The sequence below is a fragment of the Aptenodytes forsteri genome, unplaced genomic scaffold (genome assembly GCF_000699145.1).
Source record: "Aptenodytes forsteri isolate BGI_AS27 unplaced genomic scaffold, ASM69914v1 Scaffold185, whole genome shotgun sequence".
In the NCBI taxonomy this organism is placed as follows: Eukaryota; Metazoa; Chordata; class Aves; order Sphenisciformes; family Spheniscidae; genus Aptenodytes; species Aptenodytes forsteri.
In genome coordinates, this window is record NW_008796214.1 from 2,133,564 (window position 1) to 2,153,972 (window position 20,409).

Genomic DNA, 20,409 nt, shown 5'->3' on the forward strand with positions numbered 1-20,409 from the left:
TTTTACCTCCAGCCCAAAAGTTCTCCGTATACTATTGGTTGAATATTTTTACTTATAGAATGAGCACAGCTTCAAAACATGTCAGAGTTTATGTAAGGAATAACAAAACAAATGGAAAAGACTCTTCCTCTCAAACATGATCACAAACCCCGAGAGAAGCCTAAGGAAAGAGAGAGACCTTCCAGAACATGCTAAAGTTGGGTTGATTCTGATGCCTTGGTAGTATATGGAGAGAGTTCTCCTGAAGTCTCATTACCTGAGGTATTCAAAACTTTTTAGCTCAAAGACAGAAATTTAGGTTTTGCCTAAAGCATGTTACAATGTGTTCCTTGAAGCTGGTTTTGGCAAAGGGGGCTGAGGGAGCTTCCAGACAGCCCCGTCTGTCCAGTGTATTATGTATGACAGATCTCTATGCAATAGGGCCAGCCTGTTTACAACAGTTGTCTAGTTTAACAGCTTTACAAGATGTTTAGAACAATGAACTTGTTAAAAAATAAAGGCCTTCGGATTTCATTCAGAACTGATGATCCTTCTTATTAATCTGCTTTTCTGCTGGTTTCACATTTGGAGACTGAACTAGAATGACATGTGAATGCACTGACTAGCTTCCCTTACAAAATAGGAAAATGGCTATCACCACCATACGTTCTGCAATACCTTTTTTTGTTTGTTTTTTTAAAGAGTGCATCAGCATACATGTGAAATCGTAGATATTCTAACCATGCTAAGCTTTTTCAGTGCTACACTTCTAAAAAATAATTTAGATTACAATTGATGTTTCCCTCTAGTTTTGTTTCAGCTTTGCTTTGATCCACTGTATTAGAGAGTAGGATATTTTCACATTGGATACTATTCTTTTTTGTTGTCTTGTGTTATCTACAAAATGTAAAGGAAAAGTAACAGCAGGAAAAGTTGTATGTAAAACTACTATGTATGTTAGGATGGGAAAATCCAAGGGTTTAGAATTCACAAAATCTTTCAGTCACTTCTTAAAGCTCTAGGAGTTTTGCAGCAGTTTTAGGGTACTTGGGAGTCCCCCTCCTGTCAACTAGTGGAAGTGTACTTTTAAAAGCTGCTTTTGCATTTTTTACAAAATGAACAGTACATTTTTTTAAATCTTGGATTTTTAATTCTCTTGTCCAAACAAACCTACTGGTAGTGGATCGTCTTGCCTCTCTTTGAACCTTGTTTTCTCTTCTTGGCAACAGTCCTGCTCATTTTTATTTTTGTGTAGCAACCAAGTACGTTCCTTCTCCAGTTAGCAACCATCTAAATGCACACGTTGGTCTCCCATTTGGACTCTCTTCAGCTTCTTCTCTACCCATTTCTGCTGGGCCCAGCCCGTCACCTTCTCGGTGTCAGGACATTTTTGTCTATCTGCCCCTGCTCCAAACCTCATTGTTTGTCACTTTCACACAATGTTGTTTCTGAAGATCCAATTCTGTTCCCATTGGCCTCAGAACAGAATATTTGTGTTCTCACCAATTTAGTACTGATGCAGACAGCGTCTCTCATCAGAGACCATTTATGCCATGTGCTCTAAAAACATGAGTTGGTTATCCCTGTCCCACAGAATTTATCATAACAATTTTTGGTCTGCCTTTTCTCTCCTTTATTTTCCGTCTAAATGGATCTAACTTTTCGCCCCCCTCACTTTGGCCCTGTTCTCTAAGATCACATCTCTTTCCACCCTCAAGGTGTCCCACTCTTCCAAAACCCCACTCCCTCTTCCCCCCCTGCCCAGATCTTGGTTGTCCATCTGTTATTCTCTGTCCTGGTGCTGCCTGTTCGCCCCACCCATGATTTAGGCTCCTCTTCCTCCTCATTGGTCTTGGCCATTTCAGATAGCCTTCTTGGTTAGGTGAGAGTGAATGAATTGTCACTTGCATCTTTTTACATTTCTGCGTGAAGACCCATAAAGAGAGTGGGTGAGATTTTGTCAGTTTAAATCTGGAGTTAGCTCACTGATTTATGACCGTGCTTATGCTTGTGTAAGCATATCATCAAGATAATCATCAGTAACAGAAATTTTATTTGCTGTATTCACAGTACCTAAAGAACTGAAAGCCCTCTAATGTCTGACTGTGTCTTATCTTTCCTGGAACTCATTCATCCCATAACGTAATATAAGCATATTTATTTTAAATTACTGGAAAGAAACCGTTAATGCTTGTATTATGTTTTAACTTGCTTTCCTTTGGAGGCAGGGAATTGTCAAGTAAGTACTAACAACACACAGCACAGAAAAAGCACAGATTGCTGTGAATGTACAATGCAGATTGCATAGGTCAAAAAGGGGAAATATATGTAATTTGCTACAGTGCAAATTCCTTGTCTTGACACTGCCATCTTATGTATCAAAATTAAATCAGGTGTAGTCACAGACTTGTTAAAAATGAAATGACTTGTTAAAATGTTAAAATTTTGATGCTGCTTTACATTTGTTTTATTAAGATGATAATAAGGCAATGAATGCATACGTGTGTATATATACATGGACATGTATATATGAATGCACACAACATTTGTGTTTGTGTGTACTGTGAATAGATATATATAAAAGTATATGTGTGTATGTGTATGTTTCCAAATTAAATCTCATGCTTACAATCTCGTGATTATCAATCATGTCATAGTGGTAGTATTCTCTTGCTTTCATAAAAAAGTTTGGCTTGCTCTTGTCATAAACTTTAACTGATATTCCTAGGTAAAGAAATGTAAAAATGATCCATTTTAAAATTACACTAAAACAGAAAAAAGAGCAGGCAGCATACAAGAAAATGATTTATTATTTTCATAAGTGCTGATTCAAAGGCCTTAGTAAATCCGGGCTGAAACGGCTTTTGCTGTTCTAGCGTCACGTAATGATTTTATTTTGTAAGAGAATTAAGTTTTGTAATAACTTCCTCTGCCCCTTCTCTACTGGTGATTGCGCTGCTATTCGGTCCAATTACCACTGATGGTTATGTAACGTGACTTGATTGACCACTTTCAGTTAAAATAAAGGTACTTATTTCCCTGTGAACGAAAAAGTACAAGCTGTCCCCGTAAGGTCGTTGGCCTACCGATGAACAATTATGAGGCTAAATTGCAGGCTGAACTAGGATAGAAAACAAGCATCCATTGTGTGAAATTCTCAACAGTGCTTATGAGACTGTTAAGTTTCTACCAGTTTCCATCCCTGTCAGGCACCTGAAAATAAACAAACGTGGAATCACATTCACCTTCAGTATAAAGTGTGCAGGAAGCATGGATGTAGCTTCCTTTTTTCCCTCGGTCCCATAGGATCTTTAGTTCAGAGTATACCCAGGGATGCCAGGGTATGATGTTTCCGAATTTGTAGACTGGTGCACTCTTTAATTTCTGTTTTAGTTCTTGCTGGCATGCTTGAATAGCATGTTTTGTGCCACAAAGGAATGACTGATCGACTCTAAAAATGCTTGTGCATGAGTAAAGTGGTCAGAAGTACACCTAAACTGTATTAAGTTTCTTACTTGGCTTTGTTTGCTGCTTACAAGGGGATCAAGGTAAGATCAAGATCACAAGATCACCTGTTAATGTACTTTGCTAGTACTTAGTGAGTTTGCTTGTTTGCTTGAGAAGTGGGTTAGTTTGTTTACTTCCAGCTTTGTTCTGTCTTTTTTAGAGCTCAGATTTTCATGCTACTTACTCCTGCAATAATTATTCTAGCTGTGCAGCAATAAGTGTTCTAGCTGTGCAGCAATAAGTGTTCTAGCTGTGTAGCAATAAGTGTTCTAGCTGTGCACTTTGTCAGTTGCTGCCTTTAATACCTTCCGTAAAAAATACAACTCCAGAAAAAGTAGCGCCCTCTAAGCAAAAGGGATTTCATTCTTCTGCAATTAATTTTTGCAAAACAAGAATTAATGGTAATTACAGTATAAGGACAAGAAAAATCTAATTTTCACAGCATATATAATGTATATCAAGTTCGCACCTTTTTTAAATCTTAAACAGTGGAAATGCTTCGAGTGTTTATTAAATAAATTGAGGCCAGGCATTTTGGTTTTTTACTTACAGAACCCCACTGTTGTTTAACCCGGTCTCCAGAATCTGCAATTGCAGTTTAAAGGCATGCAGTGGGTTTTTTTGTATTATTAACAGCAGCCATCAAGTGATGTTTTGGAGTAGGCATTTAACCGTAATACCTGTTTTTATTCTTTTGCCATCACCACTTCTACCCCAACCTTCTAGCAAGATTCGTTTTCTAAGTAAAAGATGATCAAATGTGATAAAGAATCTAGGACAGATTTCTGTGGGCTAATTTCTCCAGTAAATGGCTCTGCTCTGCAGTTGACAGGGTTAGAATTGGCCCTCGTGAATTTCTGTTAACAGAAAGGGAGAATCATTGTGCTTAAATTAACACAAGGGTCATCCAAAGTGGAGCCTGTGCAGCAGGCATTTGGTTTTGTAAGGTCATGAACTTCTAGAGGCTGAGCTCCTTCTGCTCCTCTTAGGTTTGTGCCTCTTCTTTTTTTCTTGGAAGGATCAAGTCAAATCGTAGCAGTAAAGGTTATCTGTCTTTAAAGACCATTTGCACAAATCAAACTGTGTTTCAGTCTGTGTACTACATTTGTCTTTTTAGCTACTTTTAGCAACTGGAATTATATGAAAATGCTTTGCTGCCTTTAGTCTCTGTTAAATTCACATGGATCAATGACCTGTACATTTTAAAATGTAATCGTTTTATCTCTAATACGATTTTGAGAAGATTTTAATAAAGTCTTGTCAAGGTTTTGTGATGGAATTTCTCAGAAGAAGCAAGGTTGGGGAAAGGTCAACTGCCAGCCGTAGAAAATCTTTTAGATCATTTCTGGAAGCAACAATTTACTACCATTTAATATTCAAGGATTTTCCATGGATTTAAATCATTATGATTTAAAGAAAATAAAATCGGTGTACAGTGGTCTGTTCTGCCACTCATCCACTAAATCTACATCAATGTTACTTCTGCTCTTTCCATCAAAATGCCTATGATTTCAGTTTATTGTACAACTCTAAAAAAAAAAAAAGCTAGGCATTAAGCTCATACAGTTGCAATTGGCCATTTTCTGTTCAGATACAAAACGCATGGTATGGTTTTGAAGGTTTTAGTTTGCTTTCCAACATATTGATTGTTTTCTTTTTTACATGTTTGTTTCAGGCCACCAGTTAGCAGAGCTGCTCCTCAGCCTGAAAAACTGCAAAAGAACAATATCAACAAAAAAAAGAAACTGGTTGAGGTCAGGCTTAATACTTTTTTATTTGCTTTAGAAGTAATATGTGCTGGGTGAAACGAATCCCTATTTTGAGGGCAGCTAAAGTCACATATAGGTAGAAGAGAAGAGAAAGAAATGTCTAGAAAGTGCTTTCAGCTCTGGTGGCAAACACCAGCAGATGTGACAGGCAGCAACCTCTGTCAGAAAGAACCTCAGATTCAGGGTGTTAAAGCTTACCTATAATATCAGATCTCTCCAAACCCAAAATTTGTCTCTTAATTTGAAAGGCAGGTAGAGCCAAAGTGTATGTGCGTGCACAGCAGAACCCATACTCACTACATAACCCCAAGGGAAATACAGTCAGAAACTGCACTTTCGCACATGAAAGACCATATGCGTGATTTTGAACGATGAAATTTGCTCGTTTACTTTGCAACATAAGTCTTTCCCCAAACTGTAGGGCCTCCATAAAAAACTTTTTGGAATTTCCATGTAATACACTGAACAAGGAATATTCTGTGGTCTGTGTGGACAATTTGCAACAATTGCTTGGCCTGTCGATGTCATTCAAATTGTTCAAAGTAAGCTGTAATTGTGTTTGGGACAGATTCATTAAGTCTGTCTTCTGGGCTATAAAAGCAACTTTAGCAACAATCCACTAACCATCACTGTTTTTCTGGAGGAAATTTCCTTGGCAATTGCTTATTGTAAGCTGAAATTACACCTCTGATTGATGTTTTAAATGTAGAGTTACTTATGGCCTGCCTTTGCTTCTTATAAGGACTTTAAGGTCAGAATTGGTCTGTTAAAATTTGGTTGTTTACGAGAATGATTTTTGAAGACTCTTAAAGTAGAAGTGAAGATATTTGCAAATACCTGATACCCTATACAGCTATTAAACTGTGATGGGAAGATTCATAACATTGGACCTTTTTTGTAAGTTGTATATATTTTGAATGGAAATTTACAGAAACAAAACATTTACAGCTGCCTGAATTATTAAAGAAATAATATAAATGCAGTGCCTTAGCTGACCGATTAAAGCATTGTAGATAGTCTGTGAGAATGTCATGCCTCAATAAATTAGCAGAAGAACAGGGATAACTGCTTAATTATTGTTTAATTATTCTATTGCCTCTACAAGATATTTGTAGCTTGTGTAATTACTTTAGAACTGCGCTTATGTGACCCAAACTCTGTAATCTCCTTGTTCCTTCTTTCACTTTATTCTTATTCTTTCTTTTTGTTTTATTTGACTAGGAGCTGGCTTTAGACCATGTTTTTGGATACAGAGGGTTTGATTGCCGCAACAACCTTCATTACCTAAATGATGGTGCTGATATTATTTTCCACACAGCTGCAGCAGGCGTAGTTCAAAATCTTTCTACTGGTAATTCAACTTGAAACAACACTTTGAGATAAAAAATGCTTTACGAGTAAAATATTTCTGATTGAAAGTCTTAACTTTTTAACATTCCTGTAACTTTCTCACATTTTGCATCTTGATAAATAATGCAAAAAATTTTAGATGGCTATTGTATCAGATTGACAATTTCTCCTGTTCAGGTCATCCTGTAGAGCCATCCTGTTCCTTTCAGCAGGTATGAGATTCTGCTAGGAAGTGTAATAAAACCTGTTCTATTTCTGCAGTTGTGCCTTGCTAAAATCCTCGCTGAAGAGACAGGAATGGCTTTCTCAGAGGAGAGAGCCTGGGTTATGAAATGACTAGTAGCCTAAAAAATGTTAGGAGCAGTAAGAGCCATTGTTTCATTTTGAGTTGTTTTAGCAAAGACGTACTCGGGGAAGGGTACATTTTGATGCAATACAGTGTGAGCAAGTTGCTCTTTGGAAGGGGTAGAAATAGTCTCTGCCTTTTGGGTGATGAAGAGGAGGAAGAACACCAAAAATTTATCTGGCCCTAAGTTGTAGCACCAACATCTCCATATTCTTCATACGTTTCTAGAAACAAAGATAGGAATTAAAGGAATTTTGGCTTTATTTTATTCCCTCTTGCTGCCACAGTGAACCAAACAGTCACAGCGGTGCGCTCAGCAGCTCTGCTGCCAAGGAGGCACAGAGGCAGAAGTGCTGTCACATCTGGTGACCTTTGGGGACTCCAGTCCTAGCACGGCCTCTGACCTGGGGAGCTGGGAAGCACGGTCCCATCTGTTCTTTTTGGGCCCTTTCCCTCGGGAGGATATTGCAAAGCGCAGACTTCACAGGGCTTTGCTCTCCACTTCGTTTCCCACTGGCTGCTTTGATTTACCGGGAAACCTGGGCCCTGCATTTGCTAGTTTTGCTTTTTCGTGCAGTTACAGGAGGCTACGGGATGATTCTTGGGCTGATTTCTGCTTCCCTGGACATAGTTAGTTTACCAAATACCGCTTTTTTTATGTATGTGTGTGTTAATGGTTACGTTCATAGTGCATTTGGTAATGGTGCCTGGGAATGAGAGCAGAGCCGCTGTCGACGTAGTTCTTGCCCTCTCCCCATCCATCCCCTGGAGAGTACAGCATGAGTGTAGCAACAAGCTGCTTGAATATTCTTTGCTTCAGTGGTGGTTCTCTCTTCGATACCGTTGTGAATAAAAACATGTTTGAATTTTATTAGGTAGTCAGAGTTTCTACCTGGAGCATACTGATGACATTCTCTGCCTCACTGTGAATCAGCACCCAAAGTATAAAAATATTGTGGCTACCAGCCAGATCGGTAGGTGACTCTCCATATAACAAAGTTTTACTCAAAAATTATCAGGGGCACTGATTTATTTTGGGCTTTTCTGTGTAGGAATTTTACCAGGACATGCTAGTGTTACTGTCCTCAAACTTTTTCTTTGATTTTAAAGAGGTAATCAAGCTTCAGGATTTTCTTATGGTTTCAATTTCATCTCTGATTGCGAGTCGTTGGATTTGAGAGTTAATTGTAGTACAGTCATATTTCCGAAAGCAAGCTTTGATAAACTGCACTAAATCACCTCATTAATCTGTAATCATAAGATTTATAGAATTCCCTCTTTCCTTCCCTGTATCCAAGGCACTTGTTTAGCAGTAAAATGCTTAGCAGTGAAAATACAATAATGAAAATTTCCTAGGCGGAAGCACAAAAGCTAGGTGGAAAGGGAAAGAAATAGAGTGAAATCTCAGCAGAAGTTACGACACATGTAAGGGGCCAGTTGTGAAACCACGTGTATTTATTTGTTTGTTATTTACATGGAGAGTCCCGTTAGATTCCCTCGTACCTTTTGCAGGAGTAAACATTGTATGGGAAATGCCGGGCAGGAGACTCAAGTCCGTAACTTCTGTAATAAATAACTTAACAGGGGACAGAAAAATGGTAGTAGATGAACACCTTGACAAACCATCTTGGCCACCCGTACTGAGTGCGGGCACTTCAATTTGCATGTTGAGTAAACACAAAAACCCGTACATATTGTCAGAGCTCCTCTTCAAAATACTGATTTCTGTGACAGGGAAAGGTGACTGTTAAAGGCCCTTTTTCTATTCTGTCAATAAGAGCCCATGAAATCAGTGTTTCTGATTTTGGTTGATATTCTGTATAACTACAGATTCATTTAACTTTTAAATTTAATAATTCTTTAAAACTGCATGTCTTTAGCGTTTCTTTTAAAACTCAAAAGTGCTAAATGCTGTTGCGATATTTGTGTATAAAGAAAAACAATATACCCAAAAAAGTTCAACAATATTCCTGCTTATTTGTTTTGTTGATTTAATCCATATCCATTTTCAAATTTTTAATTTTTTTTTCCTTCTGGTGCTGATGCTGGCACTTCAGCATTAGAAACATGACTTATTTCACCTGTTGTTTTCCCTTGGTGCTTCCTCATTTGCCATTGCTCTCACAATGCAGGTGATATGACAGAATTTCCAGGTAAGGCTGATTCGTTTGTGAATTTTAGTCAGCAGAGTTATGTAAAAGTTTCATGTTACCTCGTTGTATCTGTGTGAATCGCGGATACAAGTGAAACATCTACAGACAATTTCTTTTGCATGAGGTTCTTCATAAATGTTATGTTGTTCTTTTAGAATTTGTCTTACTTCATGAAATGCAATGATTTCCCCCTGTGTTTTGCAAGCTATTATGATTTTTTTTTGAGTAGTGTTAATCTTAAAACAAAACCCCACAACTTATAAGTGTCTGTTTAGGTTAAATGTTCTTGAAAAATGCCTATTTTGCGTTGAAGCTTTCCAGATGCTGAATTAATTCCCTTTTTAATACATCTTTTTACACGTAGGTACAACTCCCACAATTCATATATGGGATGCTATGAGTAAGCAAACGATTTCAATGCTACGTTGCTTCCATACCAAAGGGGTCAACTATGTCAACTTCAGTGCGACTGGCAAACTTCTGGTTTCAGTGGGAGTTGATCCAGAACATACTATCACAGTGTGGAGGTGGCAAGAAGGTAACTCTGGAAAAATCGCGTTCCTTCAGCCTGACAGAACTGTGTACAATTATTTGCTTTTCCTTTCAAGTCTTTGGAATAGACTTGTGTTCTTATTCAGCATATCACGGCTCCCTAAGTCACAAAATCAGTTAAAGGAGATAGCAAAGTGCTAGAAAATATGAATAAGAAAATAAGTTTTAAACTTCTATTACAAATAGAAGTTAAGGAAAGAATGTTGTTTAATATAAAATTCCATGAAATTAAAGAAAGTATTTTCTTTTTCTTCCTAAAATACTTGAACTTTAAATTCTACACCGTAGATAGGCCTTTGGGAAGCCATTTCCAGAAAAGAATTATCATCTTCAGAAATGGTGGAGGGGAGAGGAGAAGTGTCTCAGCTCATTAGATGTTTCCCTGTGTGTTTCACCAGATGGTAACTCACTAATGATATACAAAATTTCTGTGTTGTTATCATGCTATGAAGACCTAAATCTGCATTTCCTAAGACTATCAGATGCAATGGAATAACCAGGGACCTTGCAGGTTGCGTGAATTAAGATGTTTGATACACTAAATAATGTTGGGATTTGCTTAGCTTTCAGCATCTGGGACACAGTTCTCTAATCCAATATCAGGTCAATTTATTTTATAAAATCGTATCAGAGCTTAATTTTGCAGGTAAATTTAACTTTATTTTTATCCTTTCCTAATTAAAACAGGGGCTAAAGTTGCTAGCAGGGGAGGACACCTGGAGAGGATATTCGTTGTAGAGTTCCGCCCAGATTCAGACACTCAGTTTGTGTCTGTTGGGGTAAAACACATGAAGTTCTGGACATTAGCTGGCAGTGCTTTGCTTTATAAGAAAGGAGTCATTGGTTCCATGGAAGATGCCAAAATGCAAACCATGCTTTCTGTTGCCTTCGGAGCAGTGAGTTCAAATTACTTGCTACAGAATTTTATAATACATTTTTATTAAAACTGCAAGTGTCAATTTCCTTTGTTGAAATCCAGTACAGTGTGGACAGTGCAAGACCATGGAGCTCTTGCTTTTTAGTTAAACTTTTAATTTAAAACCTGTACGCCTTTAGATCCTCATGTAAGTTTTCTAAGCAGGGTTGGGTTTCTCTGTTAGTGAACGTTTTTTATTAATGTCTGTGCATACCTACAGCATCAGCTACCATGGCTTGTATTTTTTTTACTTTGCTGGTTATTTAGCACTTCACTGGTTAACTTGGAAAAATGTAGTATTGTTATTTTGTGCATAGGCTCTGCAACCTTTTTTTTCTGCTGTCAGTATTTGGTATGACATATGCTAGTGATCCAGCTAATGGTGACAGTCTATAATACTCTCCTGTGTGATCATTAAGGAACCATAGTGCTACTGTAAGGAAAACAATACCTATTAAGAGTGAAAAAGCAATGTTGCTATGATACTGAGGTCTGAAATAGCTTCTGCTTCATCCAGAAACCCCACAGAAATTACCTTTGCAGAGGTTAAGCATAAATTATACAAATCACCAATTAAAAGAAACCCCTTGCTCCTAATTATCCACCCTGGACGATAGTACTAATGTGTGAAATGTGAGTGTATAAAATTAGGCACCCAAATCCTCATTCTTGTGCCCAAACAAGTGACACTGTTGTCAACAGTTGCTTAATACTAAACATTTCTTTCTATTCCGATGGCATTATTCCAGTATAAAATAGGAGTAATGTAATGGACACTAAAGACCCCAAAAGTGATTTTAAAAAAGAAGCAGAATGTAATATTAGAACAAACAAATTGCTTGTCTGTACTTTCCAAGTAGAAACAGTCCAACAGACATTTTATTCTCTTAAATAATAAAACTAAGGTCCTGTAAGGGGCACCTTCAAAACCAGCAGATGAACTCTACTCCATTAGCATATGTCATTCATGCAGGATGTTTTTGTCTTCCTCAAGTATGTGTCACTGAATCTCACTGGAAGTATGAGCCCATGTCACAGGAGCGTGAGTAAATTGCTCTTACTAGAGTAGGGGCTGTGCACATACCTTGTGCTTCTTCATCCATCCACGGACCTCACTCATTTTCATCTAGGTCCATCTAATGCCAAAGTCAACAGGTCGTGCTGGGATACAGCTACACTAAATTTTTGTCTCAAATGGTGGAAAGTCATTCTGGGGCTTCTATCCCCCAGTTCCTTCAACAGACACCTTGCTCTTTGTTGCAGAAAATGAGACTTTCTTTTGAACCCCTATCAAAAGGGTTCACTCACAATTTTTCCTGGTATCTATTATTTCAGAGTCAGTGGACTTCAAGGTCAGACCATCTTTAGTTCTTTAGGCAAGCTTTTCCATTTCACAGAGCACACTCCGAAAGAGCGTTTGCAGTGCGGAATACTTGTTACTTTTCCCCATTCCTCAGGGAGTCCCAGACCTCTGACCGGTTTGCTCCATGGAGGAGTTTCATGGCTTTTATGAAAAGTTATGCCATTGCTCTGGTGCCTAAAGTAGTTATCAGGTTGAGTTAGTTCTGCGTTTAAGTTTATACACTTTATTTTCAACATTTTGAAGATGCTGCTTGCCAGTCACCTATACTGAGATTCTCACTGACACATACTCAAAGAAGACAGAAACATCATTTAAAATTCAGTAGTGGTAACCTGCCGTCCATCTCACCAGCAGGAGACATGACATAGCACATGCATAGCAAAAGAAGTACGTGCATCTGAAAGATCCCAAGATGAGATGCATGAAGTGAATGTGCCCTACACTGGGACCCATATGATTTATAACATCTCAAAGAAACACCATTAGAGTGCAGTCATTAAACTCATTCTCTCAATGCAGATGGTTTAATTCCTACGTTTGTTGCATAGTTGACTTTTCTCAGGAAATTCAGTAGCTAAAAGAATTTTAATTCAATCTGAACAAAAATGCTAAGGTATTTATTATATCGGAGATCATTGCTATTTGTTGCAGAATAACCTTACGTTTACTGGTGCCATAAATGGAGATGTCTACGTCTGGAAGGATCATTTTCTGATTAGACTTGTGGCAAAAGCTCACACAGGGCCAGTGTTTACAATGTACACGACTCTTCGAGATGGACTCATTGTTACAGGAGGGAAGGAGAGACCGTAAGACACACAATCTTCCTAAAGTGCACAACTTTTGTCTCTCATATGGTATTTTTTATTTATCCAGTACCCTAGACATATGCAATGCTTCCCAGAGATAAGTGGTATCTGTACTGTAGCAGTTTCAATCTATATTTTACACAACGTGCCCAGGTGTCTTAGTAAGTAAAGGACAAATAAGTAGGACACTCAAGGGTCACAGTAACGCACATACTGTGCAAAGGACATACAGAACCCCAAATGAGCAATTGATACGAACACCTGTATAAGCCCCTTGTTGCCTGAGCTCCTGCCAGCCTGGCGTAAGTGGGTTTTTCTTAATTTTTTAATTCTGTCAAACTACAGGCAACCTCTCCCAGTGGAGACTCTGTGATTAGTAAGTTCTTTGATTTACCAGAAGTAAAAAATTTGCCAAGCTTATCTTGGTGACAGAGATTTGAGATTAAGTGACAAGAGAACAGTTTGGTTTTTACAAATCAGGCATGATACTCTTTAAAATTAAAGATGAAGTGTGACGGCGTTTAAATTTTTATTATTTACTTTCCATTACACGATTGTGAGGTGTCTTTCTGTACAGTAGAAGGTGATTCAATGTATGTTTTATTATTTAATGAGAAAAATACTGATGGGATTTACATATGGGATTTGTTGTAGCCTATGCAGAAGGAGACATCTGGGTAATACAACACACTTCTTTTCAGCACTAAAGAAGGGGGAGCTGTAAAGCTGTGGGATCAAGAGATGAAACGGTGCCGAGCATTTCAGCTTGAGACGGGCCAGCTCATTGAGTGCGTGCGCTCCGTCTGCAGAGGAAAAGTAAGTGAGCTGACGTGGCAGATGTTACGCTTCGGCACGCATCACTGCATGTTGTTCTTGATGGAGGTTGGATGGGAGACACACGGGAGACGACTTTTGTCAAGTTACGGGAGGAGGCTTTGTCTGCCTACCCAGTGACAGTTCCTTACTTGTCTTCCTGAGCTCAGTGATGGGCTTTAAGCTGCGTTTCTGATGCTTAGTGCCTGCTTAGTCAGCAGGGAGAGGGCAAGGCCTTTGAAGGCCTCTAAAGGACAGCGCTAAGTGTAGGAACATATTTCACCAGGGTAGGACCTTGTCTCCTGCCCTTCTTTTGAACGACAAAAGGAACTTAGGTACCTACTTTACAAGGTTTGCTTCCCGTGAGATGTAGGCACAGTTTAGGTGCTTCAGTTAGGCGGAATGGATCCTAGCTTTTTGTTTGTTTTTTTTTAAAGCCACTAATAAAACAACTTGCCACTGAGAATTACTGACTGACTTTAAGTTTTGGTAAAGTGGAAAACAGTAGAAATAACTGAGTAATTTGAGATGCTAAAATCACTCTTGCACATGTCTAAATTGTACTTGTAAATGTTATGAAAGGAGTGCGTGATGATGCAGGAGTGTTACTTCAGGTGATGAGTATCTGTCCAACCTAACACTTCGTGAAATGGTCTCTATTTAACTTCGTGTATCAAGTCTCAGGAATTTGGCATGCTCTTTGATAACAACCACACAGAGGAATGTTGCTTTATATTTCTAATCAAGTAGCCATTAACCAATTCCAAACTGTATCTATTTATGCTTTTTCCAAGTATTTGTCGAGAAAGCTCATGCGGTTTAGGTTTGATTTTTTATTATTGCCCAAAAATGGTATTTAGTCACATCAGAGGTATGAGAATCGTCCTTTGCCAACTTGTATGTAAACGCTTTGATCTGAATTAAAATCCTTAATGGCAAGATGGAAATGCACCGCGGTCATTCAACAGTAACACCAGAACATGAGCTCAGATCTCGAGGTGTGAAAGTGTCAGTGTTTTACTCTCCTGTTTTTAAGATGCTGCATGAACAAGCAGTATAAATCAGGATGAGTTATCACAGACATTTCTGCAATACGTCGGTGCTTCACTGCTATTGATATTCTGTCTGTTATACTGACAACCCATCTCTCGTTCTTTCTTTCGGCTACAAACAGGGGAAAATTTTAGTGGGAACAAAAGACGGAGAAATCCTTGAAGTAGGAGAAAAAAATGCTGCTTCAAACTTGTTGATTGACTGTCACATGGAAGGGGAAATCTGGGGCTTAGCAACTCACCCCTCAAAAGACATATTTATCTCCGCAAGTAATGATGGAACAGCAAGAATCTGGGACCTGTGTGACAAAGTGAGTATCACTAAATTGAAAAGTATATGTTTAAAAATGATCATTTTATACAACCATGCGTTTTTCCAACTGTACGATGTGCGCTCCTCCAGCCACGTACGCGCCTTTGAGCAGCCTCGTAGAGAGCGCAGTGTTTTTCTTCTGTTTTGGTACGGTTCTATTTTTCCCTGCGATGTGGCGATGTGAAAAGGTAAGTCCTTGGTGAGGTAGCACGCTGCTCTTTCCAAAAGCGAGCGATTTCAGAGAAATGCAGTTATTTAAAAGCACTCGTGCTGATGCCTTTTGTTGTGTATTGCTTATTTTGATCTAAAAGGACAGGCTGGCATGGATTAAGGAAGCATTTAATTCCCTGCTGACAGACTGGGTGACACAGATTGTCCTGTCACTGACTAACACACAGACCCTGACAATAAGCCTCCCTTACTGGCAAGCATGGCTCCCTCCTTTTTAGAGCCTTTCTTCAGAACCGAGCATGTTGCGGATGTGTAGTTCGGGATTTTTTTCCGAGTCAAATTGCATAACAACAACAACTATTAAAAAAAAAAAAACCACAAATAAATAAAACATTTTTTTTAAATAACAAAAAGGTTTCTGCTTATGCTAGCCTACCTCAGCCTTTTCAAAAGGTAGTTACCTGAGCTAATAGGGATAATTTTTAATATGGAAAATGAATATATTATAAATACAGTCAGGTAAGTGAAAATGCAAGAGCATTCTACTATGTTTTCACATAGCAAATCAAATGGAAAAAACCTACTTTGATCAGCACTTGTAGAGGCTATCAAAAATCACCTTTCAAACAAAATAGGAAATGGATTTTTTCCAGCCTTTTCTGCTAAATAGTTTTCTTTCCGGTGTAAAACTTGAAGTCACCCTGCAACAAGATGGATGCAAACATGAAACTCCCATTTGAATTACATCTATATTTTGAAGTCTGTTTTGTGACATATGCCTGGTGGGATGTGATTTTTTGATGTGAAATTTCAGATTTATATTTAGAGGAAATTATAGACAATTTTTTTTTAATACATGATTTTTATACTTTGTGTTTGGAAGCTTTCCATTTGCTTGGCAGTTTTCTCCAGGGGAGGTATGAGCCTATTGCTTTTGTTAATACAGAAACTGCTGAACAAAGTGAATCTGGGTCATCCGGCAAGATGTGCCGCATATAGTCCTGATGGTGAAATGGTTGCAATTGGCATGAAGAATGGAGAATTTGTTGTTTTACTTGTAAACAGCCTTAAGGTTTGGGGCAAAAAGCGAGACAGGAAGTCTGCAATTCAGGATATCAGGTACGTCAGAAATGTCAGCTGAAGTTCTCTAAACACGCAGCCCTTACTCAAGAAAAAGTCCATCAAGTTCCAAGTTGATTTCCAGACTTTTCATAACTCCGTATTTGTTGAAACCTGCATGAAATCATGAAATGTATTTACTGGCTGACTGGTGGGTTTATGTATACCTAAAGCTTATATTTACGTATACCTAAAGCTTATATCTATGTATACCTAAAGCTTATATGTCTTATATACCACACACTTTTTTTCCCTGTGATTAATTCGGTTATATCCACTTGAATATAGCTAGTAATTGGTACGCTGTGGAGCTGTGATTATGAGAATTAATATTAATGTACATCTTAAAATTGCAGTTCCTGTTGCTTTCTCACAGAGGATTAGTGTTACTCTGCACATTGTGCTGTGTGCTTTCTGCAAGTGCAATATTAACATCGGTTAACTACATATGATATCCTCAACCTATTAAGCATCAAGGTTTGGTTTGGATTCGATCTTGCTATTGATAGAAGGTTTTTCTTGTTTTCTAGTAAAAGAAATTTGTTCGCTTGTGTTAACATGAGAAGCAAAAGAAAATCTGGCACAGAAGCAGTAAATTATATCCCCATTCCATGTTTTATTGTCTAGGATCAGCCCAGATAACAGGTTTTTGGCAGTGGGTTCACAAGAACATACTGTAGATTTTTATGATCTCACTCAAGGTGCAACCCTAAACCGAATAGGCTACTGCAAAGACATTGCAAGTTTTGTCATACAGATGGATTTTTCTGCAGACAGCAGGTACATCCAGGTACGTCTCAGGCAGCCCCATGTTTGTTTGCATTTATTGCGACTTACCCGTTACCAGACATAACAAGAAGATGGAGGTAAGACAGGGCGAGGGAGGCTTTCTAAAGTTATTCTGAATTTCAAGGTGCCCCTAAATCTTCCGAGGTAGACCAGATAACTCAGATTGCCTTTAGGATGTTCGCAGAGCCCTATTGAAAGTCCTCTCTTTCTTTCTAAATACTCAGGTCTTCCTCCTGGGCTCTGCGTCGCCGCCCGCAGCAATATAGCTCAGTTCCCTTACGAGATTAGTAGTGCGCTAAAGGCAAAGGGGAATGGGTACAACACTGAGAAAGAAACTGTGGGTTATAACCTCAATATAGAAACAGTTCTCCTCCTCCCTTTTCCCTAGGATGGGATGCATACGATAGATGGATTAATAGGAGAGGTTTCCTTCTGAAATTCTTCTGGTTTAGTAAAATTAGGTTGAGGTAAACCAGAGAGCATATAACTAAAAGGAAATCTATCAGCTGTGCAGTGTGCATATGAACAGCTCATTCAGTTGTCATCCTGTAACATTGTTATTACTTCATATTGCACATAATGAATTATAGCTAATTAGGAGAAATCAGAAATTTTATCCTAGATGTTAATTTCCTGATAAAACCCGTTGAGAATATTACTGCTGGAAATCTCATAAAGAAAATGGTGGCAAAGTTACTAGCTTTTTCCCTTCCTACTTTCAGGTCTCAACGGGTGCCTATAAGCGTCAAGTTCACGAGGTACCACTAGGAAAGCAAATAACAGATCCTGCATTAATAGAAAAGATCACATGGGCCACATGGACAAGGTAAAAAACTAAAGAACAACCTTCTGCCTGACTGGGGACAGGTGTAATACAGAACTAAGACCAGATCACAAGACCCGATTGTGTAAACCCAAATGCTTGAAACGTCCCCAGGGTTTGGCAAACCTGCGAGAGAAAGCGTACACGCTCCCCTTCCCCAAAGCTCTATCTTACACGCTTATTTTTTTACACACATTTGTAGCTGGTTGGTGTCTGTAGTAATTATTACTGTAGTAGTACCGAGGGCTGTCATAGCCACAGTGGCTTGTTGCCATTCGTCCCAGGCTTCCCAACAGTGAGGTGCCTGGCCCTTCACATGGCTCTGTACCACTTAAAGCTTCGCTTTTATTGGCACGCTGGCGTAGGCGCTACCTTATCCCATGTCAGTAAACACAAGCGGCACAGGAGGCGTGGAAACGTGAGCTGATTGTGTTAAGAAAGTTGTGGGTACCATTAAAATATATTTACTGACTTGGATTTATATAGGACCCTCCCAACACCATTACAAAACTATGGCTGTGCTCTCACTGCAGAAAGTGGAACAGGCCAAAAGCAGATCTGGCAGTAAACAGTGGGTGATAATACAGGCAGGTTTTTAGGAGAAGGTTAGTGAGAATCCTCCTACTCTTACTGCTCTGCTATCAAGCAAGCACAAGAATCTGCCCCAAATTACTCATTTCTAAGGACTCTTGGCAGATTGTGGGAGTGGGGCAGACGCATCTGACAGTTAATATGCGGGTAAATAGGAACGACTATAAAGGAACTTAAACGAAGGGAAGAACAGCTATTTTAAGAAATACTCTGCCTCCAAACAAGCATCCCCTCATTCAAGAACTTATGGCTAAGAGAAGAGAACATCGCTGTCAAAAATCACCGTGGGAGGCTACGTACATGTCCGTAAGGAAAGGAGGAGACCATAGCTGCACAGACTGCTTGTATAAAATGATGCGAGTGCTTTCACAGGAGATAAACCTCAGGATTTATAGATATAGTTTAAGTAAGTGTCACACAAAAAAAGGTATGTTCCTGTGATGCTCTCTATTATGAGATTGCATTCGGTGCAATGATTTAGAGGGAAAAGACTTGTTTTTAAAGAAACAGTTTTTTATTACCAGGCTGTGTTGCCTCACCACGTTCTGGAAGAGAACAGCAGCAAGTCAGTCTTATGGTCTAATGCTCTTTTTTTAACTTGGTTTTGGAACAGCATTCTTGGAGACGAAGTCATTGGAATTTGGCCACGAAACGCAGATAAAGCAGATGTCAATTGTGCATGTGTGACCCATGCTGGCCTAAATATAGTCACAGGAGATGACTTTGGTCTGGTGAAACTGTTTGATTTCCCGTGCACAGAAAAATTTGTAAGTGGATATTTTATTTTAATCTAAACAGCTTGCTTTTCCCCATGTTCAGACTCCTTAGCGTATGATATTAAGGCGTCCAAACGGCCCGGTCCAACAGGTCATCTCCAGGCTGCTCCCAGCCAGTGCTGGCTGCAGGAGCGTGGGAGTTAGCTGTGCGGCAGAACGGCCGTCCCCAGGAGAGCAGCTCGCAGGCGACAGGGTAGCCGCCGTCCAGCCACCGGGGAGGACAGCAGGCACAGCACCAGGTGCTGAGCTGGGATTACTGTGGGCTCAAAGACGCCAGCACTGCTGGGGACGTGATTTTTGTCTACACACACAAGGCAACTTTATCACTCTGTAATGCCCCGCTACTGTACCGATTCCTGAACTTCTGTTCTTTTTCCGATAGGCCAAACACAAGCGGTACTTTGGGCACTCTGCGCATGTCACCAACATACGCTTTTCTCATGATGACAAGTACGTTATAAGTACAGGAGGAGATGACTGCAGGTAGCTGCTTATTTATTTTTATGTTGATCAAAAATTTTGTGTGTACCCTTCTATGCCAAACCGACAGCAATGCATTTAACACCTTTCTCGGCCCACTCTGCAGTCATTGAAGCCTGCTGATGTGCGCTAGTTTTAGCTTGTTTTTCTTACTCTGGAATTGCTGTTATTTTACGGTCACTTGCACCAATTGGCTCCTGCCAGCTTGGCGCCATTCACAAGGTCGCCTCTACTTGCACGTGGGTTTCTGTGTTTACCAGGCATCTGCTTGTAGCTCCTTGGCTTGCCTTCCTCCCTGTGAGAGGGCAGACCATACCTGTTGCCGTGTGGGCCAGCACCGACCTCTGAGACTTTGGGCGCCAAGAGGTGGCTGAAGGAGCCCCGGCTGCTGGCACAGGAACCGCTCGTGTGTCTGAAGAACGTTTAGATCAAAGACAGCTGGTGGGGGTGTCAGTCACACAAAAATAACTGAATAGCTCCTGCCCAGCAAAGGGTAGGACAGGAATTCCGGCTGAACAGAAGGATAGACAGATTTAGAAAGACATTTCAAATAAGAGGAGGCTTCTTGAAAAGTGCTTTAAGTTTGTGTTGGGGTGTTTTGGGGTTTTTTTTTCCCCCTAAAAAGAGACAGCCAGTGTGTGTGTGCACACACATGAGTGATTCCTGCCGGATCCCTCTCCACCCTCACTCCCCAAGTCTATTTGAGCTTCCAGTACTGCTCAGAGAGGACACTATTGT

The 20,409-nt window shown here is 39.5% G+C and overlaps 1 protein-coding gene across 2 annotated transcripts in view; it reads left to right on the top strand.

The window, feature by feature from the left end:
• The window catches only part of EML6 (echinoderm microtubule associated protein like 6), a 122,211-nt gene that overhangs the window by 100,676 nt on the left and 1,126 nt on the right, over positions 1-20,409 (top strand). Inside the window, exons 28-43 of one of the 2 annotated variants that reach the window (XM_009288453.1) lie at positions 2,204-2,218; positions 3,519-3,527; positions 5,162-5,240; positions 6,477-6,606; positions 7,827-7,929; positions 8,262-8,278; positions 9,469-9,642; positions 10,344-10,552; positions 12,587-12,744; positions 13,446-13,560; positions 14,732-14,920; positions 16,040-16,212; positions 16,840-17,002; positions 17,724-17,827; positions 19,029-19,182; positions 19,574-19,674. In XM_009288453.1, coding sequence (XP_009286728.1) covers positions 2,204-2,218; positions 3,519-3,527; positions 5,162-5,240; positions 6,477-6,606; positions 7,827-7,929; positions 8,262-8,278; positions 9,469-9,642; positions 10,344-10,552; positions 12,587-12,744; positions 13,446-13,560; positions 14,732-14,920; positions 16,040-16,212; positions 16,840-17,002; positions 17,724-17,827; positions 19,029-19,182; positions 19,574-19,674 — 1,893 coding nt within the window. The remainder of the gene's footprint in view (positions 1-2,203; positions 2,219-3,518; positions 3,528-5,161; positions 5,241-6,476; positions 6,607-7,826; positions 7,930-8,261; positions 8,279-9,468; positions 9,643-10,343; positions 10,553-12,586; positions 12,745-13,445; positions 13,561-14,731; positions 14,921-16,039; positions 16,213-16,839; positions 17,003-17,723; positions 17,828-19,028; positions 19,183-19,573; positions 19,675-20,409) is intronic. The other variant, XM_009288452.1, reaches the window with a different exon arrangement.